We start from the raw sequence: 20,096 nt of genomic DNA on the forward strand, positions 1-20,096 counted from the left end.
TAGCATGGAGGTATTCTCTTGCTGTATCCATACTATAGGAAAAACCCCCAAGTTTATGGGAAGCCTGAATACCATGGCAGTCCTACCTTCTTTCACACCACATGGTTTTGTTCTGGCAGAGCCTGTTTTGTGCTTCATTAGCACTAAGTTCTGCAAGATAGAGGGGCTGGGGCAGGGAGAGAGGAGATACTCTATTTTTAGGCACTTATCTTGAAAGACTAAAGAACCAGCTTCATAACTTAGGCACAAGAAGTCGTAGATAAGAGAATCTCTTCGTCAGCTAAGTGGGAGTGTTGCCTCTTAATTTAATTGCACAATATTCTCCCATCTTCACTGTCAGCTGCTTTTAAAGGTGAATATAAATGCCTAAAACTTAGTTTCATCCAGACTTTTTGTACCTGAAAATGCAAACAAAACATCAGAGTATCTGGGAATACACATGATCCATCATGGTTATAAGGTGCTCTAAGAGCTGGTCTCCTGGGCATCCACAGCTCCGAGGCATGAGTGGGGCAGGATGGGTCACCACAGTTCTGGTTACATTTTTCAGTCTCATCACAGCAGCTTGGACAAAATAAACTTTAGTTGAAGCTCCCCAGTCTTTGTAAGTGTGGTAACCTGCAAGAAACACAGATTGAAATCCACCTAGGAACCTATAGGACATATCTAGTAGGGGGGGGGGGTGTGTAAATCTGGCTCCAGGGCTCACATTCGATCTTGTTGGTGACTTAAAAACCCTTTTGACAGTGGCCTGAGTTTTACCCCAAGGCTGTTTTTCCAAATGCTGATCAACCCCTGTAGACTCTCATATTTTTCTTCTTGTCTGCTTTCATCCCTGCCTTGCCTCATTTGCCAGCAGGATCTCCTTGGCAGGGGGAGCTGGATAAGCTATCTGCTCCATCATTTATCAGGAAGTCAGTGCTGAATGACGTAAGGCACAGCCTCTTCCCCCCAGAGGATCTTTGTATTATCTCAAGAATTTGCAGCTTCTGCTGCAACTGACAGTCAAATCCAGAAGACTGAAATCTGAACTTTCTTCCTAGGAACTTACGTAATTTATAGATACCCAACCAACAGAAAAAAGTCATACTAAGTACATTTTCATCCTGCTTAAATGCTCAGTGGTTAAATCCCTGTGCTGGGGAGAAGAGTTACACCAAGGTCTGAAAGCTTCAGAGCAAGATAAACAGTGTATTCTCACTAGTTAAGAGGAGATAAGGTGGACCACCGACAAAGGAAGGGAACTGTGTTTCCCTTATTTGGCAGTATCTGGGACACTGAGCCAAAAGGGAGAGAGTATTTATAGGGAAGAGGTAGAACATTTCCTCCCTCCAGAGTATAAAAAATAAAACATGTTAAGGTCTAATAATTTAATGAACAACCCTTATTTGTATAGTCAGATGTTCTGAACAATGTCGGTCTCTATGTCCAGCTGGATTTGCAAAGGTGGTGAAATGAAATTTCATGTCCCACAGAAGTTAATGTGATTTGTTTACTGAACATTCTTAGGCTGTGCTTCAAACCCCATCAGTTAGTTTTCCTTTTCTGAGGAAGGGTGGAATTGATTTTCAAAGTTTTTGTGACCTTCAGTGTATTCGCTTTTAAGGGAAGGAAAAATCTTAATGCAAGGTGATGCTTTGAGTGTTACACTTAACAGAAGGGATAAACACTCTTCTAAAGTGAAGCAGCCATTTCAGTTTTCTCCAAGGTTTTGTTATAAAAAGATTTTGTCCTGAGTTTGGGTTTTTGTTGTTTTTATTTCTTGGTGTTTTGGGGTTTTTTCCCCTCTAAGGAGCTGTGCTTAGAAGCAGCTGCTTTGATTTGCTGTGATTCATGTGACTTGTGCCTGAATTTCATCTCAGCAATGAAATCCAGAATGAGCTGAAATTCCTGGAGCTTTGTTGAATCCTTCCCAGCGAGTGGTAATCAGGTGGATATTTCTGTGAAATATTTTAAATGTTTCTGAAGGTTCTTAGTGGTGAAACTGGTTGTGAAAACATCAGAGATTGCATTTTGCCCTTGTCCCACACAGGACTGCTATTTGCCCAGGCAGCGCTTTGAGCTCACTGGTAAAAAGCTGGTACAGACATCATAGATCAGGTTTTTTAAACATTCTTGAGTGCACTCCTCACATCTCAGACATGGGAGGACACAGTTAACATTACATCAACCTTTCTTACTTTTGCATTCTAGAAATTTAGCCCTCGATCTTTTTTAAATATGCTGTTTAATATCATTCTGGCTCACATAGTTACAGTTCATCATTCAGACTTGACTGCAAAACATTTTAGGCTGGGATTGCTCAAGTCAGTTGATTGTCATCTGTCATGAGGAAAGAACTAATTTCTCTTCTACTGTCAATCTGCAGATGTTTGGGTTGATTTAAATATGGGGGTGGAAGCCCTTTGCCTTCCCCATCTCTGAGCTGTGGTGCCTGGGCTGAGTGGAAAGAAAAAAAACATGTTCCTTGGTTTCCAGGATTACTGTGATCTCCTCCATCACTCATTGCAATCTCATTTTATCATAGTTTTCATCTGAAAAAAATAGGTCAGTAATTTACAATGGTAACAGAGAAGCTGAACTGGGGTTCATTCAAAAAACAGTGTATCTCTGCAGCCATTCACTAGATTAACAGTGAAAAATCCCAATGCAGGCTCCCTGAAAAATCTTTGTATTTCTAGCATTATGATTTGGAATTATTTTTTTTTTAAAAAACTAGGCTTTTCCTGTCAAATCTAACCTCTTTTGAAGCCGTGTGCATAGAAATAGAACTTTGGCTTTAATGTAAATGTTAAGACAAAATCAAGAACAGTGAAAAGATGACACATTTTCTAGTGTTATCCTGTTTTAGGGAAAGCTTTCCCTGATTACTTTCTCATAAAGGATGAACAGTTTGCTTAGCTGTGACTCTGTTCTTGAGGGTGAAATAGTGGTTATTGCTAAAACACGGCATCCAGAAGCGCTTTTCGTTGCCCATCATGAAATATAAAGGACACATTTCTTTGATTCAAGTGAGGGCTGAGGAGTTGGAACTGAGGGCAAAATTTGGCTTGTGGGTATTTTCTTTAAAGTTTCTTAGATCATCTGGGCAGTGCTGTGCCTCTGCCTTGGGGAAGTGCTCTGCTGCCTTTGTATTGTTGCAGCAGACTTGGTGGCTTTACGAGGTTCACTGGCAAGGAGGTTGTTAATTTTGGCTGAGGTGCTCTGTTTAATCCCCACCAGGTTTGGAGCTCCTATGGAGTCTGTTTTGGCTGTGCTGCCTGCTTGTTTTTCTGTGCAAATATGCAGTTATGCAGGTTATTTTGCTGGTTTTGTGCTTGATCAGGAAAATGCCTTTATTGTGTGTAACAGCCAGATTAGCAAAGGGTTTTATGGCCGGAATTGCCTATGGTCACATTTTTGAAGGTCAAGAAGAAGTAAGTTTTTGGGTTTTTTGTGGGTTAAATGCTGGTGCTGTTGTCCCCCTACATTGGAGGTAGTGTTTCAGAGAAAAATATTTCCTCACTGGCATGGGGCAGCAGTCACAGGATTTAAAAGCCCAGATTGGTGACACTGGAGACTTGTCAGTTCATTAGGGATTGTGCTTTCCACCTCAGTTCTTGGAAGGTGCTGGGATCACCTCTGCCCCAGCAGCACTTGGCTGTGGCTGTCCCAGTAGGGACACTGAAGAGTGACAGAGACAAAACCATGCCTGTGGTGGAACACAGTGGAGCTGTCAATGACCAAATTGGGAAGAGAAGACTAATTTTTGGTGCTGTCAAACTTGTGCTTTTTGTCAGTGTAAGGATGAGCCGGGAGGCTCCTTTCACTGTCTGTGTTGGTGGTGCTCAGGTTCTTGCTTGCCTGGCTGCTGGGAGCCTTTCTTCTCGAGAGGAAATCTCCTCCCCTCTGTAAATGCCAGATGATGTCATTTCACAGCTGGTGTCAGATGGCATTTTGAGCCGCCGTGTTACATTTTAAGAAATGTCGGTATCTAACTCTAACCCTCCTCCTGCCTTGGGCTGGGGAAACTTGTGGAGTTTTTATGGTCACATCACCTGGGGCAGCCTGGGCTGATGGTAACAACAAGGTGGTGAATTTGCAGAGGTTACTTGTCCTTCTGAATGACCCCTGGGTCCATCAGCCTGGGAGGGCAACCCTTGAGTGCTAACGATGGCCAGACAGGCAGATGGTCGTAGGGAATGAGGAGAACTGAGGGGGACAAAGCATGAAGCAGCACAGAAATAAATTGAAGGAATTAAGGGTAAGGCAAGCCTTTCATCCCAACTATTGTACAAAATTTTGAGGGGTGTGAAGAACTTGATTGTATCTAGAAGATTAGCATTTGTTGGCAAAGTTGGTAGTGGGATTGAAACGCCAGCCTTCTACCTGGGAAGTGGGAGTCAGGAGCTCCAGAAAAATTTTAGGGGGGCCTTTCAATCTCCTTGTCAAGTGAAAGGACCCCATCTTGTTAGAAATTAAAGGTATTAATGGCAACTGCAGGTAGACAGACCACTTACAAACTGCTGAAAGATAGGTAGAAAAATGTTTTGCAAAGATGTATCACATATATGTAGCTCCTATAAATCCAGCCAAATCAGGAAAGACAGAAAGTCAAGGAAGGAGAGAGGTAATGTTTTTTTAAAAACAAAGAAAGAGAAGTAATGTCACTTACATTCTAACAGTTCTTTCAGCAGTCCTTGGGCACCTTTCTGTGCCTTAAGCAAAGTATGGGAAGGGACAATTGATTAAATTAATTGCTTAATTAGAACAGATTAGTTATGTCTCTTTTGATTTATTTTTTTTTTAATAACCGTTTACTTTGGTCTCATAGTTTCACACTTAATGAACTGCATTGGGCTATGGGGTAGTGATGTCTAATGTTCATGTAGAAGAGACAAGACAAGAGAAGAAAAACTTGTTTTCAAAGTTTGTGTGTGTGATCTGACCAGTGGCACATTGAGCTGCTGCTCTTTCTGGTGCCCATCCAGCATGGAACCCCCAGAGCAGCACTGGGAGTCCCTCCTGGGTACAATGGTGAACCTGCTCTGTTGCAGGGATGAGAGAGAGGCAAGCTGGAGAGGCTCAAGATTTTTAGCCACAAGGACTCAACCATATTCACAGCTGTCACATGCAGGAGGGTTTGTTGGAATGAGGAGGTGTTACCACATAGAGTATCTGTACTCGGTGCTGGTGAGGCCACCCCTGGAGTGCTGTGTCCAGTTCTGGGCCCCTCAGTTCAGGAAGGACAGTGAGGTGCTGGAGCAGGTCCAGAGAAGAGCAATGAGGCTGGCGAAGGGACTTGAGCACAAGTCCTACGAGGAGAGGCTGAGGGAGCTGGGGCTGTTCAGCCTGGAGAAGAGGAGGCTCAGGGAAGACCTCCTCACTCCCTACAGCTACCTGAAAGGAGGTTGTAGCCAGGTGGGGGTTGGTCTGTTCTCCCAGGCAACTATCAGCAAGACAAGAGGGCACGATCTTAAGCTGTGCCAGGGGAGGTTTAGGTTGGACATTAATCAGGCGTTGGAATGGGCTGCCCAGGGAGGTGGTGGATTCTCTGTCCCTGGAGGTATTTAAGATAAGACTGGATGTGGCACTTAGTGCCATGGTCTAGCAACTATGGTGGTAGTGGACCAAGGGCTGGAATTGATGATCTCAGAGGTCCCTTCCAACCCAGCTGATTCTGATTCTGTGATCTCCACCTGATGTGTACATGTGGATGCTGCCTGCCTGCTCAACCAGGAGCTTTGCCGATGCCAGCACAGCCTAGAAGAGCACTCTGAAATTGCAGCCTGTAGCACGGAAATTATGCTTGTAAAAACCAACAGAATTTTAAACATGTCTTCTCAGTTAGGTACTTCTGTATGAATCAGCTGTGCTGTTGTGTACTTGACCAAAAGATAGAGGGATGGCCACTACTTCATTTATCTGCTAAGCTTTTACTGTCTTCTCAACCCCACGTAGTGTGTGAGCTGCTGTAATGTGATAGCAAAAGGGAAGCTGCCGAAAATAGAAAGGAAAAATATTTTGACACAGAAAATAAGCTAAAGCAAGTCAAAAGTATGAAAAGAGAGTGCTCCAAGAGGAGGTCCTGTGTGTAAGTGTTTTGTTGTTCCAGCAGATTCAGCTTGGGCTTCCTCTGTTTCTGTGGGTTATGTCATTGTTTAATTTGGTGTTCCTTCAAACCCAGCCAGCTGCAGCCATGCACAGTGCACTGCCCCTGTTATCTTCCTTGGGAGATGTACAAAGCACTTGCTTAAGATGTAAAATGTATGTGATGGGGATGGGGGGGTGGCTGTATTTTACTAAGAAAGCCCTTTTCTGCCTTCTAATGGACCAACTGCGTGTTCACAGTAGGAATTCGCTCAGATCTTCAGCCAGTCAAGTAGGAGTTGTTATTGCTGTCTTCCAGCAGTAGCAGCAAAGAAGCAGAGAAAAACAAACCCAACATGTCACTTAGTCTCCGTTTGTCCCTTGCATCCAGCATTTTGTTTCCTTTGTAGGTTACTGCTGATCTTATTTTCCTTCCACTATCCCAATGAAAAACATATATCCAAACAATAACAGGGAGCAGGGAGGATTGGAAATGCTGACATTTATTTTTAAAACACTTTTTAGCCCAGGTGACTTCATTACTTCCGTCTGAATGCTTCTACATCTGATCCTTATCCATGCAATAGCAGGTGTCTGGTTAGAGAAGGATGAGTTGTGAATTTGCACTCCAGGTATTTTGGAGTATCTTGTCCCATGAAAAATAGGATACTGAAGCAGTTAAGGTGAAACTAGCAGGTTAATAGATATGGACTATGGTCAGGACATCTCTGAAACATGGGATTAAATTCATGCCTAAATCACAGTGGTGTTGAGACAAGCACCAATTATCATTTGCCTTATTGTCCCAGTGAATTAGGATAGCTAGAGATTTTTTTTCTTATTATTTTAGATCTGAAAATGTAATTTTCTGGAGTTTATACAGAGTTTTTCTGTTAATAGATTTTCTGTTGTCCTTCAGTTATTTAGGGAGTGGCTTGAATTTTTTTTTTGCTGTCTGTATATGGTTTGGTCTTTAAGGACAAGCAGTGAGTTATGAGGTCGTGGAAATCAGTTAAGACATTTCAGCAGGAGAATTAGGTTGGCAACAGTGAGAAGGCTCTTAGAAATGGAAAACCTGTGTGATATGCTCATGCACAGCAATTTTTAAAAATTCAGAATGTATTCCAACAATTGTATCTAAAGTTGGATAACATCAATCTCCTTACCTTGGTCACAGGAGCTGCAGTTGTCTTTTATCATTGGTGTTTTTATTAGCTTTCATGTAATTAACAGAAATTCGAAATATTTTACATTTAGAAATCTAATCCAGGCATTTGTAGGCTTAATTAATAATCTTCCTTGGTGTATTATATTTCAGCATGATGTAATTGACTGTTTTGAATATAAATATTTTTTTAACAAGTTTTTTATTCTAAAGGGCTCCCCATTTTTCCCAGTGTGGAAGAGTTGTGTAAAGTACTGTGTGTTCCATGTGACACTGAGCTTGCTCTTCCCAGTGTTACATCTGTCAACCAGCACGTAGCCTGGCAGTTTATCCGTGACCCTGCCCTGCCCTGGGCTGCCTTCCTGACAAACTGGAAAGCTGCATCAAACTGGATTAGGCAGGAATTTGTCCTAGGTCTAATTTTGTTCAATATTTTCATTAAGGACTTGAAGGATAGAATAAGAATTGGTGCTTATTAAATTATAGTCCATATCAGGTTCTGATAGGGCTGAGAGTGCTTGGTGGGTTAAGGGGGAGGGAAGGAGGACAAAATAGGAGGAGAGCTCAAATGGCCTTGAAAGAAGTTTGATGAAGGCAAGAGTGAAGTGTTGCATTTGAGCCAGTTCTTCTCAAACATGCCTTTTTTTTGTAGCTGTGTGATAGTTCTGCACAGTAGTTCTGAGAGATGTAGTAGAGCACAAACCCCAAGAGTCAAGTTACTGTATAGACAAAGAGAAGAGGAAACCTCCAAGCAAGCTCTGTAAATTGGTATGTTGTTCCTTAGTTGGTGCTGCCAGGGCCTTGGCTGGCACACGGTGGTCAGGGCTGCCACCATGTCTTCAGAAGGATGGAGACCAATTTAAAAAACATACCAGAGGACTGCTGTAGTTGGGATCTGGTAAATATAGGTTTGAAAGAAATGAGCTTGCTTTGTTTAGAGGCAGGAATGCCTTCAAATATGTGAAAGGTGGCAACAGAGAAGGTGGTGATGAACCTGCCTGTGGAGGGTGTGCAGGGAAGGGAGGAGTAAGTTTAAGGTGCAGCAGGGAAAGTTGAGAAGATAATCTTCCCAGTGATGAGGAGAGTTAGATGCTGTGGTAACTTGCCTAGCTGGGGAAGTTTGGAGATCCACAATCATGGGCCAGGAGGTTATTTATTTAATTTTCAATTATTTTTAAAAAATGGGCTAGGCAGCCATCTCAGAGGAATTGGTTTGATATAGATTGATCATATTTCAGTGTAGGAGGATGGATTGGGTAGCTGTGTCACATCCCCTCTGGTCCTGCTTTCTGTGACTCAGCTGCAGTGTGACATCTGCAGTTTTAGGTTTGTTCTTATATGAGGAGTTTATTAGTTTATATTTCTGCAGTTCCCTAAAGTGAAAAGATCTGCATGTGTTCTTGGTGTCTTAAGCTTTGACACTGGCAGGCAGTTCACGAAGGAGCTGGGCTGTGTTTGAGGAGTTCATTTTCTTGGGGGCTGTAGGTTGTGCTGTACGTGACTGATAAAAGGTCTTTCCCAGCATTAAAGCCGGTCACAGCCCCAATAAATCTGGAACAAATTCTGAGAAAGCATGTCATGTTATGACTGGCGTATCTGTGAGCTCTGCTTGAGAATTAGACTCAAAAGTTTGCAAAGTGCTAGTGCTGATGTCATTCCCTTGGAATGGAAAGGCTGTTGAAACAGTAAATAATTTCTGTGGCCAGAAGCTAAGTCTTTAGCTGGACCTTTTCCTCTCTTCGAAGGAAAGAATGCAGAACAAACCTAAAATTTGTATTTGCAATGGGAAAATCCTAATTAGTTTAGTGCTTTTAGCTATTTCAAACCATTTACACACACAGCTGCTGTTCATGCAAACATGTAAACTATTGATGGAAACTTCAAACTTACCTTGAAATGACATTTTTTTTCCCCTGTTTTTTAAATCTGTGCTTGATTCAAAGTATGGTTGGAAAGGTCTAAAAATTATATTTGTACTGTACGTGCAGAAAGGAACATAGACACAGGCTAACAGAAGCATATAATAAAAAGCTTTAGTTCAGCAAGACTTAACATTGAAACCGTGTTAGCATCAAACAGCTGCTGGGAAAGTGTTTAATTTTTAGGGACATTTACTCCTGATTGTATCTGTGGAGTTTTGTTTATGATTCAAAACTCTGAAAAAAGGAGAGATGACCAAAATACAAGCTTAGACATGGTCCAGGTCTTTCAGCTGGTTTCTCTGCTTTGAAAGGCTAGTCTGAAACATTGGATCCAAATGACCCACAGCCTGGGAATTAGAACCTAATATTGTAGCTTGGGACTGCTAAAGTTTCTCCTAGACACTGAGATTTACAGGATAACTTGGATTTTGTACTGTCCCTCAGAGGACCCCACTGAGCATTCACAAGGAATTCATCCCCACCCCCAGCTTCCTCCTAGGAGGAAGAGTTTTGCCATGACAGATGTGGGGAACAGATGTTGAGAGGAAAAGTTATAATGGGACAATGACCTGAAGTGTTAGTTGGACTCTTCCTTGACGTGACTGAGCTTCTGTTCCCGATGGCAATGGGGGAAAGCAGCACTGTGCTTTCCTCAAGTGTCTGCTACCTGTCTCTGCAAGCCCCAGTGTTAGGGGGGGGGGTTGACATACAGAGCTTTTATGTCTTTGTGTCAGATACTCAGGGCTCAGACAGCTGAGAGAGAGGAAGGAACAAAGATTGAAGAGCAAATCGACTGTCTGTTGTTCAGGGACAGTTAGTACTAGGTGTGTGAATCATCTCAGCCACCCACCATCTTTCCCAAGCAGTTGTAGGTAATATTTCTGAATCTTAATCTCCTGTTTTACATCAAGGCTTCCTCTTTCCTTGCTGTTGTTCTTCCCAACCTTTCCACCACTGCATCTGTGATGTCTGGGAGATGCTCCTTCTCCTCATCCCTGAATGCCGCTAATCTAGTAGTATAGTCCTCAGTGGTTGCTGAGTGACAATAACAGAGAGCCAGGAGAAAAGGTCTTCCACCAACTCTATGTTATCAGCATAGGGCATATAAGATGGATTTTTTTTTCTTCTCTGTCATCTTTCAGCAGGATTTCTGCTCTTTGTTGGCTTAGAAGAAAGATGTTGAGCTCGATACTTAATGTGTTTTGAGAGAGGTTGGCAGGTCAGAGCAACTTCCTTACTGAGGGAGGGATTTGGGACAGGTCTCATTCTCCTTAGCTTAGTCTAGCTCAGGAGACTGAGTAATTATGTTTATTACTGAAAGAAGATCAGCCATCCATGGAAGCCTGGGATTTTTTTACAGCTCTTGAAATGGGAAACTAAGTATTTTAAATACTGTAAATACTGTAATACTTGACCTCTCCTGAGGTCCCCTTCCAACCTGAGCTGTTCTCTGCTGCTGTTACAGACATCACTTGTGCATATTTATTGGTTTTTACCTTTAATTTTATATTACCTGTCATTCACTGCTCGTTTTTGTTTGAATTCAGTGCAGGGCTCCAAGGCACACACTCTCCTCTCCAACCGGTGCAGTGATTTCAAAGCTTGTGATGAGCGGGCCCTTCTCACTGCAAGCTTTTCTTTCTTTGCAGTTATTCTTGTAAAATGATTCATGGCCTTGGCAAATCAGTGACATGGATGCATCAGCTCTGTAGCTCTGAGTGTGTGAAGTGATTGGGGGGTATGTGTGGGATCACTGTCAGCTGCCCAGTCTCAGGTGTGACCACTCAGGAGATTTAGCATGGGAGATACCTGACATAATTGGTCACCATATGTGCATCATCTGATATTTCTTATTCTTTAGGAAATGTGATGCAATACCCATTCATATATGTATTATTCATCAACTTTAAATTCGGGTCTTTGTTTTTGGTTGGTTTTTTTTGAACTTGCTGTCACCTTAGGTCTGTGCGAGTCCCTCTCTCTCCAAAGTCTTTGAAGATTTCTCTTTTTCCAGGTCCAGCTTACCTTTATAAACTCTTGTGACATAAATGTCCATACTGACCACATAAATGTCCACAATAACCCAAGACTTCAACGTATCTGGTATCCAGAGCCATCTTCTTGTGAACAAGCTACATGTTTTTAATATAAAAAACTCCCTGAGTAGGACTCTTTGAGAAGTCTGATTGACGTCCTTTAATTATTATTTATTTGCTGGGCATACCCAACTCTCTTAGGTCTTGGAGTTAGTTCCTGTACCTTGAGCAGTTTGAACCCTCAGCCCTGACCCTGCAAGTGTTGGAGCACTTGGTTACTGTACAAAGCTATTGATTTTCACAGGAGAGGGAAGTGAGATTTCTTTGGGCTTCAGGATTTGTTTTCCTCTCCTGCTCAGTGTGACAGAGATAGCATCCTTGCTAGAAAGCAGAGAGAGGAAAGAAAATTCACTCCACATGTTTGGGATTTAAGGTTGAGAGTGATTCACGCTCAGCTTCTGGGGGTTGTAATTAGGGGTGACATAATAACCATAAACTTTCAATAAAATAGTAGCAGCATTTTTGTTGCACTCTGTAGCTGCAGAAGCTGCTTCTGATTAGCATCCCTTCAAGATAAGCCTGCAGGATCTCCACTCTTTCCAGATCTGTGTCCAGGCTTTTGTAGCACAGTCCTACTTCTTTACCGATGCTGAAAGAACCCCGAATTCAGAAACACCCCAAACTTTGACATTTTCACTTGGATCAGTATCTCAGCCTTAGTCCTTTTAGTCCATCTGTGTAGTTTTAAAGTCAGTATTATCTTATGCTCTCTCAATCGTGCCAGTTTATACTCTTTATAATACACTCTAGGGTTATCTACTATGGAAAAAAACAATCTTGCTATCCTCCACTCCTCCTGAAATATTACTACTCCTTTCTTTTCCAAGTGGCTGAAACTAAAAGGAATCCAGGAATGTGTGCAGCAGGAGATCTGTCATTCCCACTCCACACCAAGGTGCATTCTTGTAGAGAGAGATGGGCATTTACACTGGAATTCGGCCATCAGCATTCAGCCAATTCCATTTTTTGGCAGTCGAGCACTTAATGGAATTTTTAAAAAGAAGATCTACATTTTAAAGCAGGTCACAGACAAAAATAAAGACACATTCTTGGGCTACGAGAAGTAGGTCAGGTTTTGGGAGAATCATTAGTGAAAGCTGTTGATCTGATCTTACCTGTTTATTGATATTTTTTGCTTCTTATGCCAAGTATGTCTGGCTCATTTTGCTTTAGGTGAGATGTATTCTCCTGCTTTGGTGAGCAAACTTTTTACATTAACATTTTAAAAAATAAAAAGAAAAAAAAAACACAGGAAAAATATGTTCCTAGTTTTCCAGTAGAGAATACTGTAGTGGAAAGTGAGGCCTCTCGTGCTGCCGTCCAAAAGGAATAAAGCTGCTTTGTGTCACCTCATTACTCTAAACTGATGCTTTACCTCAAGATTGTTTTGGGGGAGGGTGGGGGAAAGGCTGATTCTGCTGCTCAGATGATGCCTGTGCAGCACCTTCTGCACAATTAGTCCCTCTAATTTAGGGGAAGCATTTCACAGCCTGTTGGTGATAACACTGTGTAGCCCCTGCAAGAGCCGCTGTAGCAGGGAGGAGAGATTCCTACTGGTCAGGGAGGATGGATTACTGCTGGTCAGGCATTGGAATTTGCCTGGCATTGCTTTATTGTCTCCATAGTTGGAAGGTGGCTGTTAAAGAGCTTTAAGCTTTACATGGTTTAAGGACAGGTAATTTAGGGTGGGTGCTAGGGTTTAGGGCAGGCACCCTCTGTGGCTCATCTGGGCTTTCTACACACAGGGCAAGGATGCTCGTCCTCCAGTGTCCTGGAGAGTAGGTGGGTAGCCCAGCTCTGCAGCTGTTGGGTTGAGGGTGGTCTTGGTTATCAAACCAGGATTAGGTTCTGTGGTAATTGAGCTGTAGAAACTCCTGGGCTTCTTCTGCAGCTGAGCTTTGGAAACAGGATGGTTTTGCCCTGTGAAAGCAAATCCCAATTAATAACATTGTTTGTGGAGGACATCTCTACAAGTAGTCCCACCTTTCTGAATATTTGTAATTACTGGAATTTTCTTTCCCTCCTTTTTTTCTTAAAATGTTTTTTAATATTAATCCATATAACTGCATACCTTGAATTCACAAGAGCAAAACAACTGATGCTTACGTGCAGGTAATGTCTGTTTCTCTCATTCCCCTGTTTACAAATTCCAGAAGAATTATTGACATAATTTGACATTTTTGTTTAATTTTGGTAATTTATTTTTCTTCCTATTTTGGTAATTTCCACATTCTCTATTTTACAGAATTTGATTCAGAAACAAAAAGAGTTCAAGACATTCTTTCTGGAATGGAGAAACCACAGGTATGTGATCCCAAATTGCCACACACATCTATAATAGCAACTTTGATATGTAGATTGTGTCACAACATACTAGTGATTTCACAGGGGAGCACCTCTGAATTTTTTCCTTAATAGATTGTTGCCACTATATATATATATATATATATATATATATATATATATATATATATATATATATATATATAAAACTCATTTTGCTGTGATATAAATCTAAAGGATCTTTTGGGCTATTTGGGGGCTCTGCCTACTGAAGGAATTGTACCAGTTACCTCTTTCCAGAGGACAACTCCCAGTATTGATACTGCGGTGGGGAACTCTGTGCACTGGGGTGAGTTGCCTAGCTCTTACCCCCTGTCCCCTGGGTTTAATTTTATTTGTCATGAGCAATATATGTCTTTAATCATGATTGAATTAAGCTAATTCTATTATTCAATGGCAAATTACTATAGTCTGTGTTTTTCTAAGCCATAAAAGCCTGTGAATTAGAATGGAATTGAATCACCATGTAAATAACCCTAATGCTGAGTGTGACTGTAGTCAGGTGAGGGTATTAATAAGTCTGGTTGTAACTCCTTTGAATGTCATGTTTTTCTAGTTTGGTGTGTCAAATGAAAACCAGAAGAGTACTGTGGATCTAAAGGAATGGTCCAAACCAGCACTGGAAGAAGCAGTCACAAAGCAGACTCCTTTGCTCTCTCAGGGTTCAGGCCTTTCTCTGTCCAGCTGGAAAGATAGTGAAAAGATAAGCAAATAAATAAAAAGTAGTGATTGGAAAGCTCATCTAAAGACTGGGTTTGACAGTAGCTGCTGGAGGCTGATACAAAGAAATTCTGCAGTGGGAGCCTTGGCTGCAGAAGTGGCAGAGCTCAGGGAGAGGCAAGCAGGAGCACAGGCTGAGTTTTATTTTTGGACTCTTGGATGCTTTTTGTTCTCAATACATACAAAAGGTGTTTGGTCTTAAATTGCTCAATCAGTAGGTGTTGGATCCTGGTGTCATGGCATCGACAGGAGCCAGAATCTAAACCAGACCTGCAGAGATGATAAATACCAGCCTGAGTTCTGTTCACAAGAAGGAAGGTCACCTCATTTCATTTAGAAACAAGTGACCATAGTAAGCTGAAGACTGACAAAAGAGTTTCAGGGTAATCAGAAGGGGAGAAAGTGCACTTAACACAAAATTAGGTTAGTTTAATGTACAGAGGAAGTCAATATTTTTGTACCAAGGACCACCCAAATGTTACTCATCTGGTCAATAGCCACAGCCAGGTGCTTTTACAAAGATCCAGAAAGCTGACAAGAAAAATGGCTTATTTCATACTTTCATCTTTAGAGGTAGGAAGAGAAGCTATTTGAGCAATTTGCAGGATTCTGAGATCTCTGCAGTTAGATTTATGGTAACTAGAGCCTCTAAAGCCGAAAGGAACAAGAAACTAAAAGTAGACAAAAATAATTTTCCTTTAATCATAACAAAACTATAATTTTTTTTTAAAGAAAATCTAAAGCATGACAAATGCTGGTTCAATAATAATGACATTTAGTGAGGTGATGCTAGGGATTATCTGTTATTCTCCCTGTAACTTTGACATTTGTGAGTAATTAAACTCACAGGACTCTCACAAACCATTAATTGTTATGAATGATAATGTGTGTGTGTGTGTGTGTGTGTAGTCAGTATTACACCTGATAGGAATATATCACATCATGACCTATATTGCTTGGCAAACCTTATGCATATATGAATGAAAAATGAAACAATATACATAAAAGCAATAGTGAAGAAAGAAATGATGCAAAACAAAAGAGCACAGAGCAGTGAGTCAGTGGTAAGTGGAGTGATGCTGTGTCTGCAGCACATGGCTTTGATGTGTCCAAGTGAGCAACTCCCTCCATCATCAATGGTGTGGAAGCCATCCAGAGGGATTAGGCTTGTAAGCAACTCCTGCAGGAGACTCCACAGCCATGGTATCAGTAGGAGGTGTCTGGCTTGCACAGGTACCTCTCAGAATACAAAATATACACACTTTTAAAATTATTACTCTATAAAAAAAATCTGCTTTTGATAATAGATACTGTTACCTGTTTGAGAGATGTGCAGCCAAACTGTAAATTTAATTATAGCTTTGTCCCTTTAACAGCAAAAATTTTAAAAGACTCCTTTGGCTTTTATTCCCCCTCAGTTTTATTTAAACCGAAATATATTTTCAATTCACATTATTGTAGACAAAGTAAGCATTCTCTAAAACAAATAACTGCAGTGAGGGAAGGGAAACTTGATTCTGGGTGGCGGGGGGGCAGCATTGCTGTGACCAGTGTGTGGCTGCCGAGGGCCTTGGGGGGCATCACCCCCCATGGGGAATCACCACAGGTCTGTCCAGCCAGAGCTCAAACATCAGTTTGACTTTCCGAAGGCAGCCCTCTCCCGCTGACTTGCTCTGCAGCGAAACTCATATTTAAACATTGGGATTTTTGCCTAAAATTGCAGGATTAGAGCCATAGTTTATAAGCAGAATCTCGACCCAGTAATAACCATGAATTCATTTGACCCCCGAGTCTTTCAAACCCTGCCCTCGAGGGAGTAAATGAATGTTGCTTGCAGTGTAGTTCTCACACACATACAATGAGCCCCCGAACCACACGATGCCTGTGAATGCTAACCCGGAATTTGAAAGATAATGAAAGTTGTACAGAAACATTTTTCATTACCTGAAAGACGGGAAGGGCCGATATTCATCAGTCTTGTAACCTTATTGAAGTGGTGCAGGAGCTGGATTCTTTCCCAGGGGCTTTTATGGAATAATTATTTACACCACCGAGTTTTGATAGCGCAGAAAGGAGGCATTTACTGTGTAAACTGAGAAGTTTTCAGAAACTAATTAACTGTGCTTTTCACCAGACACACAAAACTCCTTGTGGGAAAATCTTTTGTTAGGTCTCGGCTAAAAGGCCGAGCCAGCCCTTGTCAAAGCCAGCACAGCAATTTTGGGGACAGATGAGACCGGCTGCAGTAACTAGAAGGAGCACAAAGGTTTACCTGCCCAGCCTAGGAAGAGATGCTCTGGCTGCTTGTATTTTGGTTGGATGGAGTTAGGGCACCATTAATGAACAATAGACTGTTTTTTATTGACAGTGAAGTATTTATGTCTGCAAGTTCAGAAGGGTTGTTAAGCCCACCATTGTGATGGCAGCTGAGCTGTTTCATAGGCATGGAAAGGGCTGGTCCAGATCTGTTCAACTGCTCCATATCTTTTGAAAGGTGTTTGTATAAGCAAGAAAAGTTGGAGATAAAGCTACCAAGCTGTTTTGCGAGTGCCTGCTTGTTATTCTCAGCATATCATAACCCCATTTATTTGACTTACCCTTTTTCCCAGCAAAGCTAGTGCTTCCTGCTCCAGGTAGGAGTTCCTTGGTAAACTAAGTGGTGGCTTTGGCCATGAAATGAGATATTGAAGAGATATGCCTTTGGCAGGTAAATGTGATACGATATCAGCCTGTTGGTGGGGGAGCAGCACACGGGTTTATCTCCAGCCACACAAACAAATCCGTTCCCAGCACTCGTACTGACGTGCACAGCCCTGTTGTGCCTTCTGTACCCAGGGAGGGTATAGATTTGCCTTCTCTGACTTTTATCACACAGACAGTGACCTCTCACTTGCTTTCCTGCACTTGCTGTGTGTACTCAGTGCAGCTAAGAATTGTATTTAACGATTTCTGGTGTTTATTTTTAAGCCTCACCAGCAGTTGCTGTGTACCCACCACCACTGAGGCAGCCAGCAGCCACTCTCTCTATCAGTAAGAAATTAATGGTGTAGCTGGAGCAGCTTAGCAACTGCGTTTGGACTTTCATCCTCTGCATGGAAATGTCTGCACACAGACTTCAGAATCGTAGTCTAACAGTTTCTAGCAGTTAGTCCATAAGATACTTTCTCTTATTTTAAGAAACTTTAAACCTAACTTTTTACAGATTGCTGAAGTTCATGAAGGGCCAGAGTTTTGCTGTACGTGGAATATATACGTGTGTCCTTGGGAGTAGTCATAGAGAAAAACATTTCAATAGAACATTGGCAGGATATCGTGCCTCCAGCTCCAAGTCTGCCTGAATTTATGAAAAACAATTATGCAAGCGTATTTCCATAATAAAAGAAACTGCATGTTGATGGGCTGAGCTGGCATAGTAGTAATGTCTGTTAAAAAAAATAAAAATCTATTTGGATCTTACTATTCAGTTTTCTGATCAAAATATTATTTAAAATATGGACTTTTAGCTCCAAATATCCTTGCCACGTTTTCATTCGCATGTGTGTATATATATATCTCAAAAATTTAACTTATCTCACTTGAACCATTCAAGTGTCTTATAAGCTATCTAATCCAGCATTGGTGTCCTCTGGTCCAAGTTCTTGAAGTAAACATTGATTTCATAGTATCAGAAAAATATGGCAAGAAAATGCTGTGAAAACAAGAAATGCCATGAAAATTCTTACAAGAATTTGCATGTCCATGTTTTTTACCAAGAAAGCTTGGTGCTACTTAAACTTTCTTGCCTTAAAACTTATTTTTCACATTAGGTTGAACAAAGGTTTTCTTTTTTGGCAAGACTTGACTGTGCTGCTATAAATTAAAATCTTTAACTTTTGAGATCACGGTATTTAAGATATGTTTCATGGTGTCACCTACTTGTCAGTCTGTTAAAAATGGATTTATGACTTGCTCAGAAAGAATCTGCTTGATATTATGGGTATCAGACACAACAGTTGCAGTGCTCATCAGCTGGAAGCAATGTGTTTTCACGTGAGAAGTTAAATATTCTCCATTCTGTAAAGATATCCAGGAGCCAGATTTGTAAACAGGGAGTCCTTTAAAGCTGATTGCTGAAACTTCATTACCAAATAATTTACAGGTAAGGGGTTTCACTTGTCTCAACAAAACTTAGGAAATGTATAACTGAGCACCTGCATCCATCTTATGCCTTCCAAAATAACAACATCTTACTCTGAGTGTTGGAAAAATCTGTTAAAATGATAGAACCAGTGAAATTTGATGCGTAGGAGAAATAAAGAATATAAAACCTCAGTCTTTGATTCCTCCTCATGGAGTGTAACTAAAGGAATATTCTTCATATATTCACTACAGTTAAGAAGGAAGAACATAATTTTCGTGATGAAAAGTGGAGAGTTTGTGGCAGAGCACTTGAGGCTCTGGAGGCTTTGAGGCTTCCCTGTGCTTTTTCAGCAGGCATGTATAAAAATGTGCTGCTTTTCCCAGATAGCCAGTGCAACAATTGCTTCTTATTTCTTTTTCTTCTGAGACAGTGGCAGGGGGGATTTTTTTTCTTCTTTCTCAACCTGATAACAGAAGGCTGTTATCTGGGAAGCTGCTGTTGGGTACGTGCAGGTGATGTGCCAGCAGCTGTCCTGGTGAGCAAGGTGATGCCAGTTCTCTAAGCTCGGTCAGTCTGGAGTTAGGTGGACCTGGGTCTCCAGAAGAATACAGCTGCACTGTTGGGGTGATAAAATTGTTTTAGTGCCTGAGTTTTAGGTGTTTCTTCTGTGTTTTATTGATAGAGAATCCTCACCCATCTGGCATGGAGGTGTCTCACCCAGGGGCCACTGCAGATCACAGAGACAGTCTTTATCTCAGCACAAAGTGATTGATTTGCAGTGTAATTTTTAATTGACAAGTTGGACTTCTGTTGTGATTTTCACTTAGGCTTTTGAGTCAGTGTAAATTTGCAGATTAAATTGGGGTTTTTTTAACTTATTTGCAGTTGAATTATTACAGTTTCAAATGATAAGAAGGAACAGGATGACTGAAAAAGCCATCAGAGTTTTTTTAAAGAATTCTCCCTAAAAAGACTTTAGAGAAATTATTGTGTATAAAACAATCTATAGGATAAAGTCTTTGTTTCACTTAGTTCCAACTCCCTTCTGGTAATAGCCATGGCAGCAGGTACTTCCAGAGTGGTGTGAGGCATCCTTTGTTGGATGCTCAGACAGTGACGAGTCAGTTCACTGCAGGGAGAAATCTCTCCATATTGCTCATCTGTTAGAAATTACTTTATGCCATAAATCTGTATTTTTGTTTGTGGTGTTGACCATTTCTGACCCTTTTCTTTTCAACTCTAGCTCTGAAATTTCCATTTTACAAGAAATGGATTGTGAAGATGCAAGCAGAAAACAAAAACTTAGAGGATAGTGGGGGTTTTTTCCTCAGAATTCAGGGTAACCGATGTTTCTTCTACAGGTTACAAATATTCAAGCAAGAACAGTTTTACTTTCCTGGTCACCTCCCACTGGCCTTCTAAATGCAGATAGACACAACAACGGTTTGCCTTACACCTGTACCTACGAGGTTGCCTTATCGGATAAAGGGAGGGATGGAAAATACAAGATAATTTACAGGTAACAGTGCCATTTTTTACACTTGTGTTTTCGTTGGGAATAAATTCTCTGAGATTTTCAGGGTGTATTCTGGCATGCCCATCAGTCACAGAAAAAAGGCACGTTTGAGCACCCCCTGGTTGTTCCCTCACTGTCCTGTTGG

The 20,096-nt window shown here is 41.4% G+C and overlaps 1 protein-coding gene across 4 annotated transcripts in view; it reads left to right on the forward strand.

The window, feature by feature from the left end:
* FNDC3B (fibronectin type III domain containing 3B) overlaps positions 1-20,096 on the forward strand; it is a 191,235-nt gene that overhangs the window by 111,334 nt on the left and 59,805 nt on the right. For all 4 annotated transcript variants that reach the window (XM_032697955.1, XM_032697954.1, XM_032697953.1 and 1 more), the window contains exons 7-8: positions 13,498-13,556; positions 19,797-19,954. In XM_032697955.1, the coding sequence (XP_032553846.1) occupies positions 13,498-13,556; positions 19,797-19,954 (217 nt within the window). The remainder of the gene's footprint in view (positions 1-13,497; positions 13,557-19,796; positions 19,955-20,096) is intronic.

The sequence above is a fragment of the Chiroxiphia lanceolata genome, chromosome 10 (genome assembly GCF_009829145.1).
Source record: "Chiroxiphia lanceolata isolate bChiLan1 chromosome 10, bChiLan1.pri, whole genome shotgun sequence".
In the NCBI taxonomy this organism is placed as follows: Eukaryota; Metazoa; Chordata; class Aves; order Passeriformes; family Pipridae; genus Chiroxiphia; species Chiroxiphia lanceolata.